We start from the raw sequence: 20,109 nt of genomic DNA on the forward strand, positions 1-20,109 counted from the left end.
CACAGAACAATTTTCCAAGATCTGTGAATGGGTATATTCAATATGCAGTTTGCTAAAAATCTGTATATGCAAAGAAAGTTTGTTGTTGGTTTCTTTAATGTTGTCAAAACCCACATAGCCTCTTTTTTCTTTTCATTAAGCAAAAGTATTTTGACCTTTTGGAATGTATATCTAATGCACAGATCCATGTATAGGAATAGTTCTTAGTGTATAGAACAGTTAAGTTCACCAGAGGAATATAAAGCAGCGTAGATATATAAAATAGTCTTTGAGTTAGTTGCATTTTGGTTTTGCTGAAGTCTGTTAAATTCCAGCATATAGTTCCCATGTTGTTATTCCGTGCTTTGAATTTAAAGCTTCCATAAAACTAACCATTAGCTATGTCAGTAATTCTGAAATTCTTAGGTCTTGAAAACATCTACATTTCAGTTTCATTTCAGACATCTACATTTCATACTGGAATTTTTGAATTCAATAGTTACATGAATATGAATACAAGCCATCTGGAAATCTGATGCAATTATATTCTGTATTTAAATTTAAACCAAATTAAACATTTTGAAGCATGAGTCAGGCAGAGTTATGCACTTTTGTGTCTTCATTTTTCCTGTGGTAGAGATCTATGCTTTTGCTTATCTTTCCTATTAAATATGACACAAATATTTAACTTTGGTGAATTCATGCCTTAGACATATATAATTTGCTGAGCTTCTCTTTTTATATCATGTTTAGAATGAATGGGTATTAGGGTTGCCTAGAGTTTAGGGGTTCTTAAATCTTCCAGATTTAAATGGGTAAAGAGGTAAAGAAGATTTCCTTTGCCTGTATCTTGTTTACATTTGAATTAGAAACTGGTCTGTTTTATTTGCTACAGACATTTCCATCCCTAGTTGACTTGTTCTTTGGGTAGCTGAAGTCCACGTCTTCATAACAATACTGAAGTGGGCCAAGATGAAAAGAAGCTGGCCTAGCCTAAACCAAAGAGGGTTAAAAAGATCTCTGGTTCATTTCTACAGCACAAACGTCCAATATATTAGAATTCTACAAATATAGTAAGATGAGATGTATCAGAGCTACAGTTTTGCGCTACTGGACTCTATCAAATGTGCATTTATTTACCAGTCATTTGATACATTATGTATGTTTTCATGTTCCTTTGGAGTATTTCTGTTGTTGAAATGTTGGTCCTGAGACTGAATCTTGGCAAAGCATAAATTTATGCATCTGGTCAGGGATCTTGTGCATGGAACTTTATCAAAGAAGAAAAATACCATTTCTGTGAATTTTTGTAGAAGACTGCAAAAAAAAGGATAAATGAGAAAGCACAGGCTTGTGATTTTGTGAAGAGCTTTTTCCTTCCATGGAATGTTTGTGTGTGTTCCACGCCATTCATTACCTCCTTCTAGCAAACACCACAGGAATATGACTTGCATGACATAAGTTGAATAACTGAATTTATAGCAGATCCCTCTGCATGCTCTGTAATAGGAAAGGCAATGTCTGACTTTAAAATTCACAAGAACTCTTCTTAACTTTACAAATCAGCTAAATCCCCTTCTGATTTTGATTTTGATTCTCATCAGGTGAGGATGTAGCTCATGATTTCTAAGTAGCATTGTATTTTTCATAATGCTTTTGGAATTTAAAAGATCTTGCATTTCTAAATATTTGGAATATTATTAAAGTCAGGAGGAATAACCATTTTCCACTTATAAAAAACAGAAAAAGGCAAACACTTTTTACAAGGTTTCTCTCAGCCCTTTGAACCTTTCTCAATGCCGAAGCCAACCCTGGAGGAAATGTGCCACATGCACAGCAACAGCTACTATTACCTGGTATCAGTGTCAGGCGTTAGGAAATTACAGCAATCTGGATATGAACCCTGAACAGTATAAATACCATCAGGGCAGCGATGAGCAGAGCAGAGGGCAGCTGGTGCTGGGGAGTGGGCATAGTTGGAAATGCAGGAGAAGACCAGAAGAAGAACTTCCTACTGCAAGCCAGCCATATGTGCTGTGCTGGCTTCCATACACACCTCTCTTAACCACATGCTCAAAAGGATATTGTTTTATAGATCTTGGTATCCAGCAGTGGCTATCCTCATTTACCATTCAAGGTTGTGAATGCTGTAAACGTAAGGGGAATATTCATGAAAATAGGATAGAGCTGGAAAGATCAGGTGCAGTTATGGACTCCAGTGGTTGGCAGGGTATTCACACTGAGATGGTGCTATTGTAAATGGACACTGAGAGAGTATGTTTGCAGGATTTCTGGGTCCAATTTATCTCAGAAAGTTTGGAATACAGAGTGTCTGATGCTTTCCTATCTAGTGGTAGAAGAGGAATGGTGGCTTAGTGGAAGAGGTAAGGAGAAAGCCCTACAACTTCTGTAAGCTTATGTGAGGGGACAAAGGTGTGATATGAAGGGCAGGGGACTGAATCTACCTACTGCACACCATTGAGGCCCTCTTGAATAGGTATTTAATGCTGTCAAACATGACCTCCATTCTGAATATATTTGTCCAAAAGGATAAAGATAACTCCATATTGTACATCTTTCGATCAGGGCCTTAGACAGCACTATATATCTTTTATTCCTTTCATTTTATTTACTTTAGTTGTTGTAGATTTTTTGGGCTGTATGGCTGTGGTCTTGGTATAGTAGGACCAGTAGCTGTGACTGGCATCCTACAACAACTAATGAACTCCGGTCGTGAAAGCCTTTGAGACCAAATTTACTTTGTTTATAGTTTGCCTTTCTTGCTGAGACTCAAGGCAGATTTCATAGGCCTTACATAAAAATTTTAAGATACGTATATTAGTAATGAGTGCAGTATTCACAATACACACTGAGAAGCTGAATGGGCTGAAATAGCAGGCCTATTTCTTAACCCAAAGCCCCTTGAAATGTCCTCTGCTCTTAGCTCCTTTCCAGCTCAGCAGAGGCCTGCATTTCTCATCAGATTGATTGAGTGTTTCTCTGCTGTCTGCTTTACTCATTATTACTGATGGTGGTGAGAGTTCCCCTGTAGCAAATGGTTGATCTTTACAGGAACAAGGAAGTGATTAATGATGTCAAGATCTAATGTCAAACATTGTCTGTATTTGTATTTTTTTTTTAAAAAAACCCTCTCAGACTCAGCCTGTGGTCTAATGATATGATGTTTTTAAATACCTCAATGTCAAAATTGAGATTATTAGTGTATAATATATGTAAATTGCATAGTTTGTGTCTGACCTGACTATTGTTCTTCTTGCACAAATATTTATTGCTGCTTTCCTACAAATCAAATTGTGGTTGTCTTTCTTTTTGACAAACATATACCGGTAACTACTTATGGTCCTGCAGTTAGTGCAAGAACACATCCGGTTGTGTGTGTCCATTTCAGATCACTATAGTAATATTTTACCTAGGGTTGCTAAGTGTGAATTACCTTTTAGCAGGGAAGTCCTGGGCCCCTTCTAGGAGGCATTCAATGTGCACGCACAGTGATGACGTCACCCAGAAGTGACGTCATCACATTGGGCACGCTGGGGGCGGGGCCAGTATCATTCGAGGGAAAACCATAGAGTTTTCCCTCGAATGACAGAGTGTCCCCCCACAACATGCCCAACACGATGACATCACCGCTGGGTGACGTCATCACGTTGGGCATGTCTCCATGCTCCCAGCACTTTGGAGGTGGGCTCCCCCCTGGCGGCAAGATCCAGGCTGGTGGGGAACTGACCCAATTAGCGGGGGTTTCCCTGCTCCCCCGTGGGACCTGGCAACCGTATTTTTACACCCTTAAAGTGTAGAAAAGCACCTGTCAGGATGATCTTTCCAGAACATAACTTTTTACCTGTGCTACAGATTTGATTGCTGAAACAGATTTTAAATGTTTAAGATAAAGTAGGAAAATTCTTAGCAAGAAACCCTAGGATTCATTGACATGTTTTCTGTGTAAATACTGGTGTATGTCTTGGCAACAAAGAATAGTGCATCTAATTCCACATGGCAAAGGAAGTTTTGTCTTGTGTTTCTTGAATAGCAGAGGAACAGAATGTGCAGCTATGCACCATCTGACTCTGACCCCAAGGGATTGCTTGAGAGCTGGTTCACTAAAAGGGGAAGGAGATTCAGTACTTTTACTGGATGGGGTCAGGAGGTGACAACACAGATACCAGGGCTGCTGATGCTGCACCTTGCAGATGTATAAATACTGAGTATATGGTAGTATCTAGGAGTGCTGGGTTCTGTTGTGTGCTATTTGCAAGGGCTGGGTTTTGCTATCCATGCAGTAGTTGCGTGCTTGCACAGTGCTGCAGCAGCTGCCCTGGTGCATTAATTGCCACCTCTTGATGTCCTCTGGTAAAAGCACAAAATCCCCTTCCTCTTTCACTGGTACTCAGTGGTAGTAGCTGGAGGCCTCCACTGAAAAAACACCCATGCTTACCCTCCCTCCCTGGCTCTTTGATACAGATGTAATAAACACAACATTTACCCAACTGGGCTGGTGCTAATGACAATGCAATTCAATAAGATACTGTGTAGCTTAGGAAATAAAAACCCTACTTATTTTTAGAATATACATCTCTAATATCCTTTCAGCCAGGAGGGAAAAATATTCCTCAGTATTGCAAAAGTCTCATGATGTTGGAGTTTAGAAGTTGCCCATTTGAAACACTGGTTTTATTCAATACTGAGGATTCAGATGATTCAGAACTCTGTTAAAGAGAATATGGGCAAAACCACAGGAAGGCAAGATACTGAAAGGTTCCAAGGAATCTTTGGATTATAATTGTGTGTATGTGTGTGTGTGTGTGTGTGTGTGTGTGTGTGTGTGTGTGTGTGTGTGTGTGTAAAGTGCCATAAACATCCAGCCGACTTATGGTGACTCCAGCAAAGGACTTTCAAGACTAGCGAGAAGCAGAGGTGGTTTGCCATTGCCTTTCTCGGCAGTCTTCCTTAGTAGTCTTCCTTCCAAATATTGACCTTGCTTAGCTCCCGAGATCTGAGATCAGGCTATACTATGCTGCCTTCCCTCCCTAAGATTACAGTTAAGAATTCAGAAAACATTGATTGCTGCCACTGACATCCTGGTGAATGAATGTATGAAAAGAGAACACTTGATTTTAGCTCAATTTAGGCTGTATAATCCTATATAAGCATTTGGCTCCTCAAAATTTATTTCATCCCACTTCAGTGATCATTTGCAAGTGGACTTTGCTGTTTCACACAGTAAAATCCAGTTGCAAAGTGCATTGAAAATAGATTGAAAGTGTGTTATTTAGTGTGTGTAAAAATGCCCATTGTTTCATGGGTGCCTTGAAAGATAGCAATCTGTTGATATATTTTGAAAAGGTCTTTCTGATTATTGTTTTAATGTTGTAGTTTTTGGAATTAGGTTCTTTGCACCATTTTCATCATTGTTATACTCCTTGGGTTCCAGTCAATGAATGGAAAGGTGGATGTATACATGTTTCAACTGAAAAAACACTCCAAAATTCAAGTATGTCATTGATTTTAGTGGGATTAGCAAAATTTACATGTAGGGTTTTCCATTTCCCTGAGCACAGTTCAGTAAGAGTGTTTTGTAACACAGTTGAGTATGTTCTAGGGGTGTTTGAGAAAGACCAGAATTAGAGGGGATTGTAGTTAGATTATACTAGGGAGATGACCCCTTTGGCCTATCACCTAGGTTACTTTACTTTTATGTTGAAATTTGTTTTCTAATTTAGATAATTGGTTTGCAACAAGTGGTGGTAAATATTAGAAAAGATTACTAATGACACTGTAGGAAATACACAGCCTTATCTTACATTATTGTCATTTTAGGGACTCTCTGTCCAGGTTCTTTAACTCCAAACAGAGCTGGAGTACATTCCTTTTGCATCTATCTTAATTGGCGCAAACTTCAGGGGGGGGGTCCTGGCATGTCAGTTCTCTGCATGCGGGATGCCAGCTATGGGAATGTAATATCAAATAATAAATAGTAGTAATATGAGTACATAACTCTTATTTCTATTTTTATTAGATATTATCCATAGCTTGCATTCTATAGCAGGTTTCTGTAGGAGGGTCCTGTGCATGAATATTAAGGCTCAGGTAAGCTGATACCGGTGGACCCAGGCTATTTAGGACTTTAAAGTTAAAACCGGACATTGAACTGGACCCAGAAGCAGAGTGGAATTCAGTGCTGGTGGCAGAACACCTTATATGGTCAATGTGTTGAGTCCCATCGAGGACTCCAGCAGCTGCATTTTTCACTAACTGAAAATTCTGAACTATCTTCAAGTGCAGCCCCTCCCCCAAGTGTGGTAAAGTAAGAGGAATAATGATAGTAATCATATTAATGATCCCAATCATTACTAATTATGCTAATAATTAATTATTACTAATCACTAATGATGCTAATTATAAGTAATCATATTAATTAGTTGTTGTAGATTTTCCAGGCTTTATGGCCATAGTCTTGGCATTGTAGGACCTGGCGTTTCGCCAGCAGCTGTGACTGGCATCCTCAGGATGGCATCCTCAGCTGCTGGTGAAACGTCAGGTCCTACAATGCCAAGACCACGGCCATACAGCCTGGAAAATCTACAACTAATGAACTCTGGCCATGAAGCCCTTCGACAACAAATCATATTCATGATGCTTTTGGAGTTTTCAGAATGTTTTGTGCATATTAACTTAGAAAAAAGTTCAGCATTATTATGTCCATACACTGATGGTGGCTTGCTAACTGGTACTTACATAAATTCACAGCTTAGGTGAGACTGTCAGTTTTAAAGCTACAGATCCTTGAGGTGAGTTGCAGTCTCATGAGAATCAACTGCAAGCAAAGGATGTGATCTTTTGGGTGCCTTTTTTGGTGTGGGAGGTGGGACATTAGGGAAGATGGTTTTCTTCCAATGAAAAGAGTTAACAGCAGGTAATGCCATCCATCTTAGCAGCAGTTTGAAATGTTCGGTGTAGTGATGAATGAGGGTATCTGACCCACATCTGTTTTACATTAGAATGGAACATTGCCCTGACATCCTTAGGAGCATTTGTCATGATTCCCTGGACAGAGCTTCTGTAAATTACATGCCGCAAATGTGTCAGGGTCAGATAAGAGGATATCATTAACTTCACCAAAGTTTACTCATGAGCCTGTCAGTTCAACTTAATACGTTAACAGCCAACAATTTTCTTTGTGCTGTTTCATTAAATCTTTCAATCAGGGAAAGGAGGAAAAAAATGTATCACTGTAGCACCCCAAATATAGCACATGTTTGTCTCTCATAAATCATATTAATTGCAGACATGGTCACACAGCATATTAAATGCAGGCATGCGTAAATGAATTAAAACATATGAGGATTTTATGATACCATCAGTAGGGTCTGAGTTGCTAAAATACCAGCTATGTTAAGTGGCATCACATTTCATTTAAATGAATTTTTAAAAATGAAATGGAATGGATTTGTACTGTTGATGATAAAGGGGCCTCTTATAATAACTTAATAAAAAACCAGATGTTCCTTACACTTATCTACAACTTTCATTACCCAACTCTTCTTAAACAACAAAGGTGAGATCTTAAGCTGTTACGGGGACATATCCATTGTTTGCACCAGCTGAGATTCTTCGTTATTATTGGATATTACAACATAAAATTATTTCAGTGCATTGTAGGATTTCTTCCCTCAGGCCAAGCATGGAGAGGGGAGAATAAGTATGGAGGATATGACCTTTTTAAATGTCATTTCAGATATATGCACACACACCCTTTGGGACTCATGAGATTGTATATATGGAATGGATTGTGTGTGCTTCTATGTGTGTATGAGACCTCAATATAAATTTATGTTGGGCCTAGAGAAATGGTGCTTTGATCTACCCCCCCTCCCACCTCAAGCCCAGAGCATTTATTAGTAAAGTCAGTATTCTAAATCTGGACACCTGTACTCTAGATACAGTAGTACCAACATTATTAGAGAGAAGGGTGACATATATTTGATAAATAAGCTGAAAATGGTAACTGTCAGATCTGGAATCTGAGGAGAAAGTTGTCTTGCTTAATGTCTTTCCTAGTTATTTGTCTCCCACATCAGAGCATCATTTTGCTTGTGGTTTGTAGAACAAAAGCATGTTGTTTAAAACTAGTACCTGTGGATGGTTTTTAGAATAATTTGAATTGCATGTTTTGGATCTTTCCATGATGTGCTGTGTTGACTTTGCTATGTCTACCATAACTCCTGGAAGAGCCACACTGTGTGTGGTAAAAGCCCGGATTTATAGTCAGAGGATGTCTGACATGATGAAATCTTGAAGTTATATGCAACACACAAACCCCCCACAGTTTTCCTGGTATGCTGTAATCACATACAACATGTGGCATGTGGCTTGATCATTGACATCGGTGGATTTTAGATTCTAGTCTAAAGGGGGTAGGAACCAGTTCAGCTGTATATGTAATTAAATAGAAATCTACTTCTTAGGCTAGAGAGAGCTGAATTAAGCCCCCGGGGTACGTAAACCAAAATTGGACTGAACCTTTGAGCCTTTTCCCGCAGGCTTTCTAAAATCATTTAAAGGACATAGATTCATTTCCAGATAGCTAAAAGGGATGGCATATTGTCTGTTTCTCATACTAAAAGCTTGGAGAGTATAGCCGCTAAAACTCATAATAATAAAATACTAAAATAAAACAGCTCTTAATGCATATAATGAACATTACAGTAAAATAGCAATGCCATAAAATTTATAAATGCCGAAATGTATTCATTAACTAGCTACTGGGTTAAAATTATGTGTTAACGTAATGGGTCAGGATTGTTTTCTGAAAAAGAATAAGAGAATGAAGCAATCCTGTGTTTTATAGAGGCTTATGGCTTTTCCCTCCTCCTCTTATAGTTGATTGGAGCTCAGTGTGGTGTACATGGTTCTCCCCTCCTCCATTTTATCTTCAAAATGACCTTGTGAGGTAGGTGAGGCTGAGAATGTATGATTGGCCCAAGGACACCTAGTGAGTTTCATGGTGTGCAGAGATTTTGAATCTGGTACTTCCTACCCCTGGCCTGGCACACTAACCACTACACCACACTGGCTCTTAAATATCATGTTACTCAGATAGCATGTAAAAAATCTGTTAACTATCTATCCACTGCAGTTCAACTGATATCAGAAGAAGTTAAGTCCAAGTGATGTCAGTTCCCTATTTTATGCCATTGATTCTCACCAAAAGCCCTGGGAATTGTAAGTGCATAGCATATCTCAGGATAAGTCCTTTCATAGTTTTTCTAACAAAGTGATTAGGTGGAAGCCAGCCATGCCCTTCCTGTAACTCCTTGTACTGGTGCTATAAGGTCATGACATGTATCAGAAGAGAGAGTTTCTGCCTTCAGGCTACTTCCTTTATGGTTTTCAAAGAGAAAGTTCCCAAAATCAAATTACCTAGATGCTAATCAACTGCAGCATGAATCCAAAAGTCTGAAAATATTTCTTGAGATGACAGTTTGACTTAACATTATTTTCCCAGCTAGCCTCAAAGATGAGTGGTATAGGGAGTTAGCTGAGTTCTACACTAGGTAGCACCTAATCTGGGATTCATTTGAGTTACCGTAATTTGCGATTTAAACAAATTCATAAATATATTGGCACTGTATTCCCAATTGACCTGGCCAGACTTGACTGGACTGAAAATGATATACTGTCACTGGGATATATATGGAAAGAATGGCCCTGACCTACATAAGAGAGCACAAAAGGCCTCCTGGGGAGAGAGCAGGGCTTGGAGAGGGCAGTACCAGGTAGCTCAGTTTAGGAAGGACTGGTCAGCCAATAATTTTGAGGATGAAATGGAGAGGAGAGCCATGGACACTATCCTGAACTTCTTGGAAGAAGAGCAGGATAAAAGTGTGATAGATTGGATTTCTATTGGGGCAGATACCAAGGGCTTTACAACAATAACTCTCTGAACTTTGCACAGTGACCCATGATGAAATAAGCTCCTCATCCAAGCTTGCTTGTAAGGTACCATTCCACCATCAGTAGTATGTAATGGTATATGATAGCGGTGGTTTTGATGGATTTGACAGCTGCCTTTCAACTTTCTGGTTTTCATGGGTATAGGGTGATTGATTAATTAGGTGGCACACAAGAAAATGTTCTGCTGCATTTTGGATCAAAAACTAAAGAAAAAAACAGGATGTGCAGTTCCTTAAGATCAGGTGCTAGTGTCTGTGCCTACTAACTTGCTAACCAAAAGCAAGAAACTATTTTGAGGTTGGAGTGGCTTTGGATGGAGTGTAGGAAGAAGCACAGAGGCAGAAATATTAGGTTGCCAACTCTGGGCTGAAAACGTCCTTGGAGATTTTGGGTGGAACCTCTGTAGAGCAGGGTTTGGGTAGGGAGTGGACCTTAACAGAGATTTAATGCCATAGCATTCACCCTCCAAAGCAGCTATTTTCTCCAGGGGAACTGATCTCTGTTGTCAGTTGTTATGCTGGTCCCACCTGGAGGCTAGAATATGTAGGTGTGGGCAGGGTCTGGTGCTGCACCCAGCAGCAGCAACAACAACCAATAAAAATGAAATGCTAACAGTAGATGGGATGAAGCATGATGGCTGATGCAGGCAAACTGGGTTGCACTAGGGCACTGCTGTGCTCCTTTAACACTATGCCTATCTTGGTAATTTTTACTTGCACTAGCTGCATTTTGCAGGAGCTGTTTCAAAAGAATGTTGGCAGGTCAAATAGAATACCCTTCTTCCAAACTACGAATCATTGTTCACAAGAATGGGGATTGTAGGTGTGTGCGGTTCCTTGAACAATTTTAGCTTTCTGATACATAATCTGTGCTTTAGGCTCCAGTCAAGTACTGAAGGTTATGCCAAACTAAATATCTCCCAGCCTTGTCATTTTCAATGTAAATGTTAACTCAGGCCACAAATGAATATTCTTTTTCTTTTTGTTCTTTTTTCAGTCTTGAAAAACAAATGGCCCAGGCCTAAACATATTTGTTCAAAAGTAGGCTCTACTGTACTTCCTAGTATTCAGGTTTTGGATTTCAAGGGAAATGATCCATATTTATGACAGTAGCGAGGAAGGTATGTGGCTATATAACCACCGCAGTGTTCCCTCTAAGCTGAGTTAGTGTGAGCTAGCTCATAGTTTTTACCCTTTGGCCCACACATTTTTGTCTTAACTCAGGAAGGATGGCTCCAGAGCAAACCAATTTATTCAGTAGCCAAATCGCTCGCTTACAACATTAATGTCAGTAGGTCACAAAGTAGAATTTTTGCTCACAAGACTCCACAGCTTAGAGGGAGCATTGCTCCTGAGGCTAAGCTCCCTGGTGCTCTGTCACATAGCATGATCTGATGGTAATTATTGAGGTTACAATGCAATCTTAATTGGACTTACATCCTTGTAAGCACATCGACTTCAATGGATGAAGAAGGGTATAATTCTGTTTAGAATTGCACTGTTAGAAGCTGTGTCTCTAAGGCAGTATCTGTGGAAGCCGCTGTTGCTCTGGGGTTTATAGTGTTCTGCTGCATGAATGTAATACCAGGTATATGTAGAAGGGTATAATTCTGTTTAGAATTGCACTGTTAGAAGCTGTGTCTCTAAGGCAGTATCTGCACACATTCTTTTGCCTATAAACCATCAGCGGTCCATAGTTCATTTTCAGGTGTTCTATGATTACAAAATAATAAAAGAAAAGGCTGATAATAGTTTCTAGTGCAAGAGATGCTGAACCATGAGGTCTCAAAAGACAAATATCTCTGTGTAGGCTCAGCTTTATTAATACTTGCCTAAAAACATCAAACCAGCCCTGCTAGACTACACCCATGGTCTATCTAGTCACACATTCTATTTATTCACTTCATTTTTGCCCCACTTTTCTCCCTACTTGGGACCCAGAGTGGTTTACAACATTCTCCCGTTCTTCATTTTGTCCTCACAATACCCCTGTGAGGTACCTTATGTTGAAAGTGTAGGACTGGCCCATGGTCACCCAGTGAGCTGTCATAGGAGAATGGAGATTTGAACCTGGGTCTTGGAGATCCTATTCCTAGTACTATAACCACTATATCACACTAGGCTGTCCTAGCCCAGTTCACTAAACATTACATTTATCAGTTTCAATTAGTGTAAAGGGGGATTAGGAATGAGAGGGCTGACCCTGCATACATCTGATCTCCAGATCATGAACATGGCATCTATGCACATTAAAAAGAGTGTACATGCCTTCACCTGGATAGCCCAGGCAAGCCTGATCTCATCAGATCTTTGAAGCTAAGCAGGGTCAACTGTGGTTAGTACTTGGATGAGAGACTTACTTGGAATACCAAGTTGGGAAGACAGAGGTAGGCTTTATTCAGCCACCTCTCTAAATATCCTCCAGGCCCTCAGTAGGGGTCAGTCACCAGAGGTCAACCTGACTTTCAGGTGCGTGCACACACACACACACACACACCAAAAAAAGTGTATACATGAGGGGTGCATCCCATGACTGGAAGTTCTGCTTTCTTTAATCTTCCTGATCACAGTGATGGAACCTAAGTAGATGAGGGCTAATGACCCAGTGATCAAATGACGGTTACCACCATATCCAGCCCAACTATCTGCCCCCCTCATAAGAACATAAGAGAAGCCAATGTTGGATCAAGCCAAAGGCCCATACAGACCAACACTCTGTCACACAGTGGACAAAAATACCAGGTGCCATCAGGAGGTCCACCAGTGGGGCAAGGATACTAGAAGCCCTCTCACTGTTGACCCCCCAAGCACCAAGAATACAAAGCGTCACCTGCCCCAGAGTCCCTCTCTATGCCTTGTGGCTAATAGCCACTGATGGACCTCTCTGCTCCATATGCTTATCTAATTCCCTCTTGACGCTCTCCATGCTTGTAGCTGCGACCACCTCCTGTGGCAGTAAATTCCATGTGTTAATCACTCTTTGGGTGAAGAAGTACTTCCTTTTATCTGTTCTAACCCGACCGCTCAGCAATTTCATTGAGAGCCCACGAGTTCTTGTATTGTGAGAAAGGGATAAAAATACCTCTTTCTCTACTTGCTCTATCCCATGCATAATCTTATAAACCTCGATCGTGTCACCCCTCAGCCGTTGTTTCTCTAAGTTAAAGAGCCCCAAGCGCTTTAACCTTTCTTCATAGGGAAAGTGTTCCAACCCTTTGATCTTTCTAGTTGCCCTTTTCTGCACTGTTTCCAATGCTATATCCTTTTTGAGGTGTGGTGACCACAACTGTACACAGTATTCCAAATGAGGTCACACCATTGATTTATATAGGGGCATTATGATATTGGCTGATCTGTTTTCAATTCCCTTCCTAATAATCCCCAGCATAGCATTGGCCTTTTTATTGCAGTCACACACTATCTCGACATTTTCAGTGAGTTATCTACTACGACTCCAAGATCTCTCTTTTGGTCAGTCTCTGCCAGTTCAGACCCCATCAACATGTATTTATAGTTAGGATTTTTGGCTCCGATGTGCATCACCTTGCACTTGGCCACACTGAACCCCATTTGCCACGTTGATGCCCACTCACCCATCCTCGACAAATCCCCCTTCATGGAAGGAAGAAATATATACTGTTTAACACCATCTGTAACTCAGATTGCACTATTTTAATGGTTTTTATCTTGATTTACTTAATTGATAACTATTTATAAGTTTAATTATGCAAATTTAATTGTTTTAGATGTTTTATGATGTGTTCCAGTGTTGCACACCACCCTGAACTTGGTTAAGGGGAAGGGTGGTTTAGAAATCAAATAAATAAATAAACAAGTAAATAAATAAATGTTGTTCCACTGTCCATCTACATGCATTGAAATCAATAGGCCTCATGCCAAGAGAACAGAGCTCCTTCTGCTTTCTTAAGTGGTCAACTAGATGTTTAAGGAAGCCCCAAAACTGGGCAGAAAAATGGCAGTGATTACATGTACATTAACTCTGAACATGGAGGTTCAATTTTTAACCCCCCCCCCCAATTGTGATTGTGCAGTAAGACAATATGGCAGTTGAGACAGAACTAGCAAACCAGAACTGGAGTTTAAAGAATAATTATCTTAGAAAGGCAAAGCTTTATAAACCAATGTTTGCACCAATGTGTTGTCTATGAGTAAATGTTCCTGAATGATATAGGATGCCTATTAAGAGGGCCAGTGTAAATATACAAACAAAGAAAATGGCTGTTCAGAATTTGTTTAGGAAGCAGTGGCATACTAAGGGTGGGGTGGAGGTCACAGCTTGAGGAAGTCAGCTGGAGGGCCCTCAAAGCCAGCAACATGCTGTGTTCAGCTGAACGTCTTTCCTTTTATTTTTAAGATGCAGTTCTGGCTGCAGTCACTAGGGGCACAGGGCAGTCTGAGCATAGCAAAAAGCACTCTAGGATAGGCGAGACTTCCCTTTCTCCAAGACTGAAGCAAACTTGCTTAACAATAACAGAACCAGCAGGCTGATAGCTGCTACAGTAATTGCCAGCCTGCAGGTCATTTTCTCCAATAGCCTTGTTTTTCTCTCTCCCTTTTCTTGCACCCAGCTCAGCCAGATCTTGCAAAGCAGTCATTAAGGTGTTGCAGTAAGATAAAACAAACTTTCCCTCTCTTAATTTCTCTCCCTTTTTCCTGGGGCTATCCAGGTCAGGGCTAGGCTGAGAGTAATGTGACTGGCCAAGCAGGCTTCCATGGCATGAGTGGGGATTAGAACCTGAATTTCCTGGATCCTAGTCTGACACTTTAACCACCACACTGTCTCTGATGATGGAACGTTTGTTGGAATTTGATTTTTTTTTTTACTGGCATGATTATATATATGAAGTTAAATAAAAGAAACTTTTCACTGTCTGCGTTTATTTTATGGCCAATCATTATTGTTTGGTTTATTTTATGATCATTCCTGAAAATCATTTTGTCATGTAGAGGAGGGCCCCTGTCTCACTACTGGAATATACTTACTTAACATTATTCTCCAAATACATTAATCTTTTTTTTATCAAGTACTATACAATAATTCTTTTCAGATTCCATAGGGGTAGTCTCGTGTAGCAGCAAAAACAAAACAAGGGCCTTGTGACATCTTAAAAATGAACTCTTCTCTTGTAACATAGCTCATACTATATAATAAATTGGTGTGTTTTTTTTTACCAGAAAAATTGTTGTAATGATTTGCAGGGATAAAGCTGACACTGATTAACCTGAAATGTGTGAAGATGCCATTCTGAGCACACTTTGTCTACTGATAACAGTGAGCCTATTGAAATAAATATGTTTGGGATCACATGTTAAGTCTGCCAAACTGTAAGTTACAATAGATAAGCAAAACGGAAGTCACAAATAACTACATAACAATATTTGATTACTTTGTAAACTGAGGAACAGTTGATTAAGATTCTGCAATGGTCATCTGAAAGCACAAATAGTCCTTAAAGAAATATATTTTCATTTTAAACGTTCAAGTGTAAAAAAAAAACAGTATCACTAATGGCTTTTGCTTTCCTTAATGTCTAAGAGTCTGTCGACAAAAAAAAAACCCTCTCCTTGAACTTTAACAAAGCTTTCCTAGTTCTTCTGGCTGTGTTTGATCTCACAACTGGTTTCAGTTTCCCTTGTAAATATAAAGTCATCATTTCCCAATCAAGTGTAAGGAAAGTTGCAGTATGGATTTCATGCTTATTTTTTTGACATCATCACTCAAAGCTTCCAAAAGTTTGCTCTTCCAGAAATAGATGGACTGTCTGCTTCCTCTTTTTGATGCATTCACATTCAACAGCTGTACATTTTCACAAAGGCAGCAGCGTGCAATTTTTAAAATTCATTTTCTTCATTTATACCCTGCCTTTCTCCCTAATGAGGACCCAAAGTAGCTTACATAAGAACATAAGAGAAGCCAATGTTGGATCATGCCAATGGCCCATCCAGTCCAATACTCTGTCACACAGTGGCCAAAAATACTAGGGTGGGGGCTGCAGCATGCGGGGCTGATTTCCTGCCCCTCTCCCTCCCTCCTGCTAAATTTAAAGGACTCTCCGGCTGATCGGCAGGCCACATGGCACCCCATCGATCAACTGAAGCCCTTTAAATCTGGCAGGAGGGAAGGGAGAGGGGTGTCTGGGTGGGTGGTCATGCTTGGGGGTGGGGCTTGGGAGCATCCTCACCCATCCCTGGAATGCCCCCAAATCCTCTGCTGGAGCTAGAAGGGGAGCTGGCAACCCTAGAGTGGTGTTGTGGTTAGAGTGTCAGACCAGGATCTGGGAGAGGGGCAGGAAATCAGCCCCACATGCTGAGCATGTGCCCAACGACTGTCCCTCTCCTTCCTTCCTACCTTCCTGCAGCTGATCAGCGACCCACATGATCCCCATCGATCAGCTGAAGCCTTTTAAATCTGGCAGGAGGGGAGGGAGAGGAGTGCTGGGCGGGTGGTCACTCTTGGGGGTGGGGTTTGGGGGCAGGGATTCCCCCACTGACCAGCTGGTTGGGGACAGATTGGAGTCCCCCAAAGTGGGGAAACCCCTACCCGGACCTGGGAGCTGGCAACCCTACACCACACTGGCTGTTGGGGAAAGACTCCATCAATTAGAAGAGGGCTTTAAACCTTGTGTGGTAGCATGATAGGATAGGATCTACCCAACTATTTGGCAGAGATTGTTTTTAGCCCCATTTAAGGAATTTATAGTGCAATCCTATGAAGATTTAGTCAAGGCCTTAGCCTATGTAGTCCATGAGTTTAGACCAGACTGTACGTTTTTTTATGTTTATGTTTCAAGAACATAAGCTGGATTTTTTTTAAATGTCTGAACTATTCCTATATGTTACATATATTAATCTTTTAGAAATGGCATCCATAAGTAACTATTTAGGCATAATTCTATTTTCTCTTACGCATTGTATAGAAATATTATTTTTTTCAAGCCGGTTAAAATTTTTTTCTGCTTTCTTTGTTTTAGGTAATGGGCCTTTTGACTAACCATGGTGGTGTACCTCACCAGCCCCAAACTGACTATGCTTTATCACCTTTAACTGGGGGCTTAGAACCAACCACTACAGTATCAGCTAGTTGCAGTCAAAGACTAGAACATATGAAAAGTTTAGACAGTTTGCCTACATCCCAGTCATACTGCCCACCGACATACAGCACCACCGGTTATAGCATGGACCCTGTCACAGGATATCAGTATGGACAATACGGACAAAGTGAGTATTCAATTGTGGAATTATTTTTGGTCATTGTCATACTTTAGCATCACCTTCAAGCAAAAGTAAGAAATGGAATTCAAGTTTTGATTAAGTGGGGCTCTGTAGACAGGGTAGTGCTGAATTATCAGTAGTACCCAGGGCTCTTTTTGCAGCAGGAACTCCTTTGCATATTAGGTGACACACCCCTAATGTAGCCAATCCTCCAAGAGCATACAGAGCTCTTCTTACAGGGGCTACTGTAAGCTCTTGGAGGATTGGCTACATTAGGGGTGTGTTGCCTAATACACATAGGAGTTCCTGCTACAAAAAGAGCCCTGCAAGGGCAAAGTATTGGGGAGGGGGAGCTTCCTGCCTAGGGCACTGCTTCCAGCCATCTCTCCAATATGTAAATATCCTTCTGTTGCAATGATGGGTATCCTGCTAATTTGTTTAAAATATGTTTAATCAGAAGGACACTTAAAAAATTAGACTTGGGACGGGGAGACCCAAGTCCAAATACTTCCTTAGAATTCCCTACCTGACCTTAGCTGAGATGTTATTTGGTGTATCCATTCCCTATTTGGAAACTGGAAGTTAAAATAGCCAGCATCCAGGGTTGCCAGGTGACCCAGAAGTGACATCAGCACATCCAGGATGTTGGGGTAATGCTCCAGTATTTGGGCAAAAACATTATGGTAAATTTGGCTTCTACCATAGAGTTTTTTCCCCAAATACCAGAGCATTGCCCCGACATCCTGGATGTGATGACATCACTTCCGGGTCATGTGGGCATTGATGTAGACACATCACTGCATGTCAGATGGATCTCCCTCCTTTTTGGGGTAAGATTTCCCCCCCCCCCGCCGGCCAGCTGATTGGCAGTGGGGAGGTGGGGCCTGTCAGCAGGGGACCCCCCCTCTACCAGGGGTCTGGGAACCCTACCAGCACTCCACAGCTTAATGAGGGTGAATATGATCAATATCCCAGTCCAGTCTTGTCTGAGTGTAGGTTAGCTAACTGGTGAATTTCAACAATTGTGTTATTCTCTAGACAGTGGCGTGGGGGAAAGAACACATGACTGGCACATGAGCAGGCCTTGTAATAAAGATGGTTATGGAACATATGAACTGCTTCTGGTGTAGCTATATGATTATGTACAAAGCCCCTCCCTAGATGTAAATCTAAGGTGCAGAATCTCACACATTTTAAAGTCTGCCAGAGAATTCCCCCCCCCCAAAAAACCCTGAAACTGTGTTTAACATTTTTATCAACTTTGATAGGACTACTATACCTGAATAAAATTGCTGTGCAGGTCATATCCAGCTCATCGGCCCCTAGTCTTTGGTTGCTGATTCTATGGTATACTTAGGTTCTTATTTTCTACTCCCCGTGAGTCTAGAAGGAATCCCAAAGTGGCTTACTTAAAATAATGAAATACAATGCACCTATTGAAACCATTAAATCCACCACAAATCTAGGAAAAGAAGATATACATTTTGTACATTGAAAGTGATGCATCACCTTTAATAACTGAAAGAGAATTAAAATGTTTGCAACAAAAATTGTGAAAGGTGAATAGTGATTCTGAAAAAACCAAACTCCAAGTTCTTTTCTCTTCATTGTAGAACTACATTTGTTGCTAAGATAGCGGAGTGTTCCAGCAAGATTTCTCCTGCATAATTATTTTCAAAAGTGATGTCAACAACATCTTGATGTTATTAATTGCTGAGACATGAAACCTGATTGCCATTAGGTAAAACATAGGGGTTGTCCAAAATGAAATAACCACTGGCATTCCGCTATTAGAAACACATGTTCTTAATGAGGTCAGCTCAAGAATCATTATAGTATATAATCCCAGATACATAGACTTTTGTCAAACTTGTCCTAAGAATAAAAATATTAGTCCCTTTCCTTTGATATATCAGTATTAAATATGACAATGTCAACCTGTAGTTGACGCTGACCCTTACTGTGAGGTTGTCACAGCATGACTTTAAAAGCTTCTTTTGCTCTCTTTTTTTTTAAAACAGGTGCCTTTCATTATCTGAAGCCAGATATTGCATAAATGAACTGTCCACTGCAAGTTAAAACCAGTCTTGTTTCTGGTCTCACTCCAATGTTTGGAATGGAGTGATCTTCCCACCAAAATGAGGCCCAGAATGGAGTGATCCCACTAGAGATAATGGGGCTATGTTCTTTTCTCCAATCCATCCTTTTAATAGACATTTGGAAATGCTGGGTAAAGCAGCTCAAGAAGACAACAACCGCGAGCAATGACACAAAAAATGCAGCACAGTTCAGCACTGATCTGTATTAAGGGGGAAGGGTGTTTCAAACTGCTGGCTGACGTAAGCATTCCATTTTTAGGTTGTTGAAGTAGCACGGATTAACCTGGACACAATGTTTGTAAAGATGGCAGCTGAATGCTGCAAACTCAAAACTCCTTTGACATTTGACAGCGACTTTTAACTCTGCTCAGTTTGCAAAGCATGGGCAGGAGGACATTGTTTTAACACACTGGAAACTGACCTCGAAAGAAAATGTTAAGGTCTGTAGGAAGCTAGACTAGATGTTCGAAGACTTCCAGAAATAAGTTATTGGTTATCTTCTTGTTCTTTGTAATCATATTGTTGGTAAATGTCACATGCAAGGGGCTTTTCTTGCATTTCAGCAAGTGAGATATTGTGTAACATGAAGAAAAATGTTGCAAGGGGTTTTTGTGTGTGTGTAAAGTCCATGTTACCTCCTGGAAGAAATAAGCAAAAATACAGAATATCGTTGATTTCCACGACTGCTTAACAATGTGCAATATGGCGTACCTCACCAAGCTTTGGTAACATCCAAAGCATTATATATATAATCAAAATTATATTTTTCCAGGTACTTTTATTTTTACAGTACATAAGCCACTCTTATAAGATACTGAAGTTTC

General features: G+C 40.4%; 1 protein-coding gene across 4 annotated transcripts in view; it reads left to right on the forward strand.

Annotated features, from left to right (window-relative positions):
- PAX3 (paired box 3) overlaps positions 1-19,629 on the forward strand; it is a 170,255-nt gene extending 150,626 nt beyond the window's left edge. For all 4 annotated transcript variants that reach the window (XM_015417631.1, XM_015417628.1, XM_015417630.1 and 1 more), the window contains 2 exons: positions 16,946-17,192; positions 19,208-19,629. In XM_015417631.1, coding sequence (XP_015273117.1) covers positions 16,946-17,192; positions 19,208-19,242 — 282 coding nt within the window. In that variant the 3' untranslated portion in view covers positions 19,243-19,629. The remainder of the gene's footprint in view (positions 1-16,945; positions 17,193-19,207) is intronic.
- The last annotated feature ends 480 nt before the right edge of the window (positions 19,630-20,109 follow it).

This window comes from Gekko japonicus, unplaced genomic scaffold (genome assembly GCF_001447785.1).
Source record: "Gekko japonicus isolate JY-2015 unplaced genomic scaffold, Gekko_japonicus_V1.1 scaffold38, whole genome shotgun sequence".
In the NCBI taxonomy this organism is placed as follows: domain Eukaryota; kingdom Metazoa; phylum Chordata; class Lepidosauria; order Squamata; family Gekkonidae; genus Gekko; species Gekko japonicus.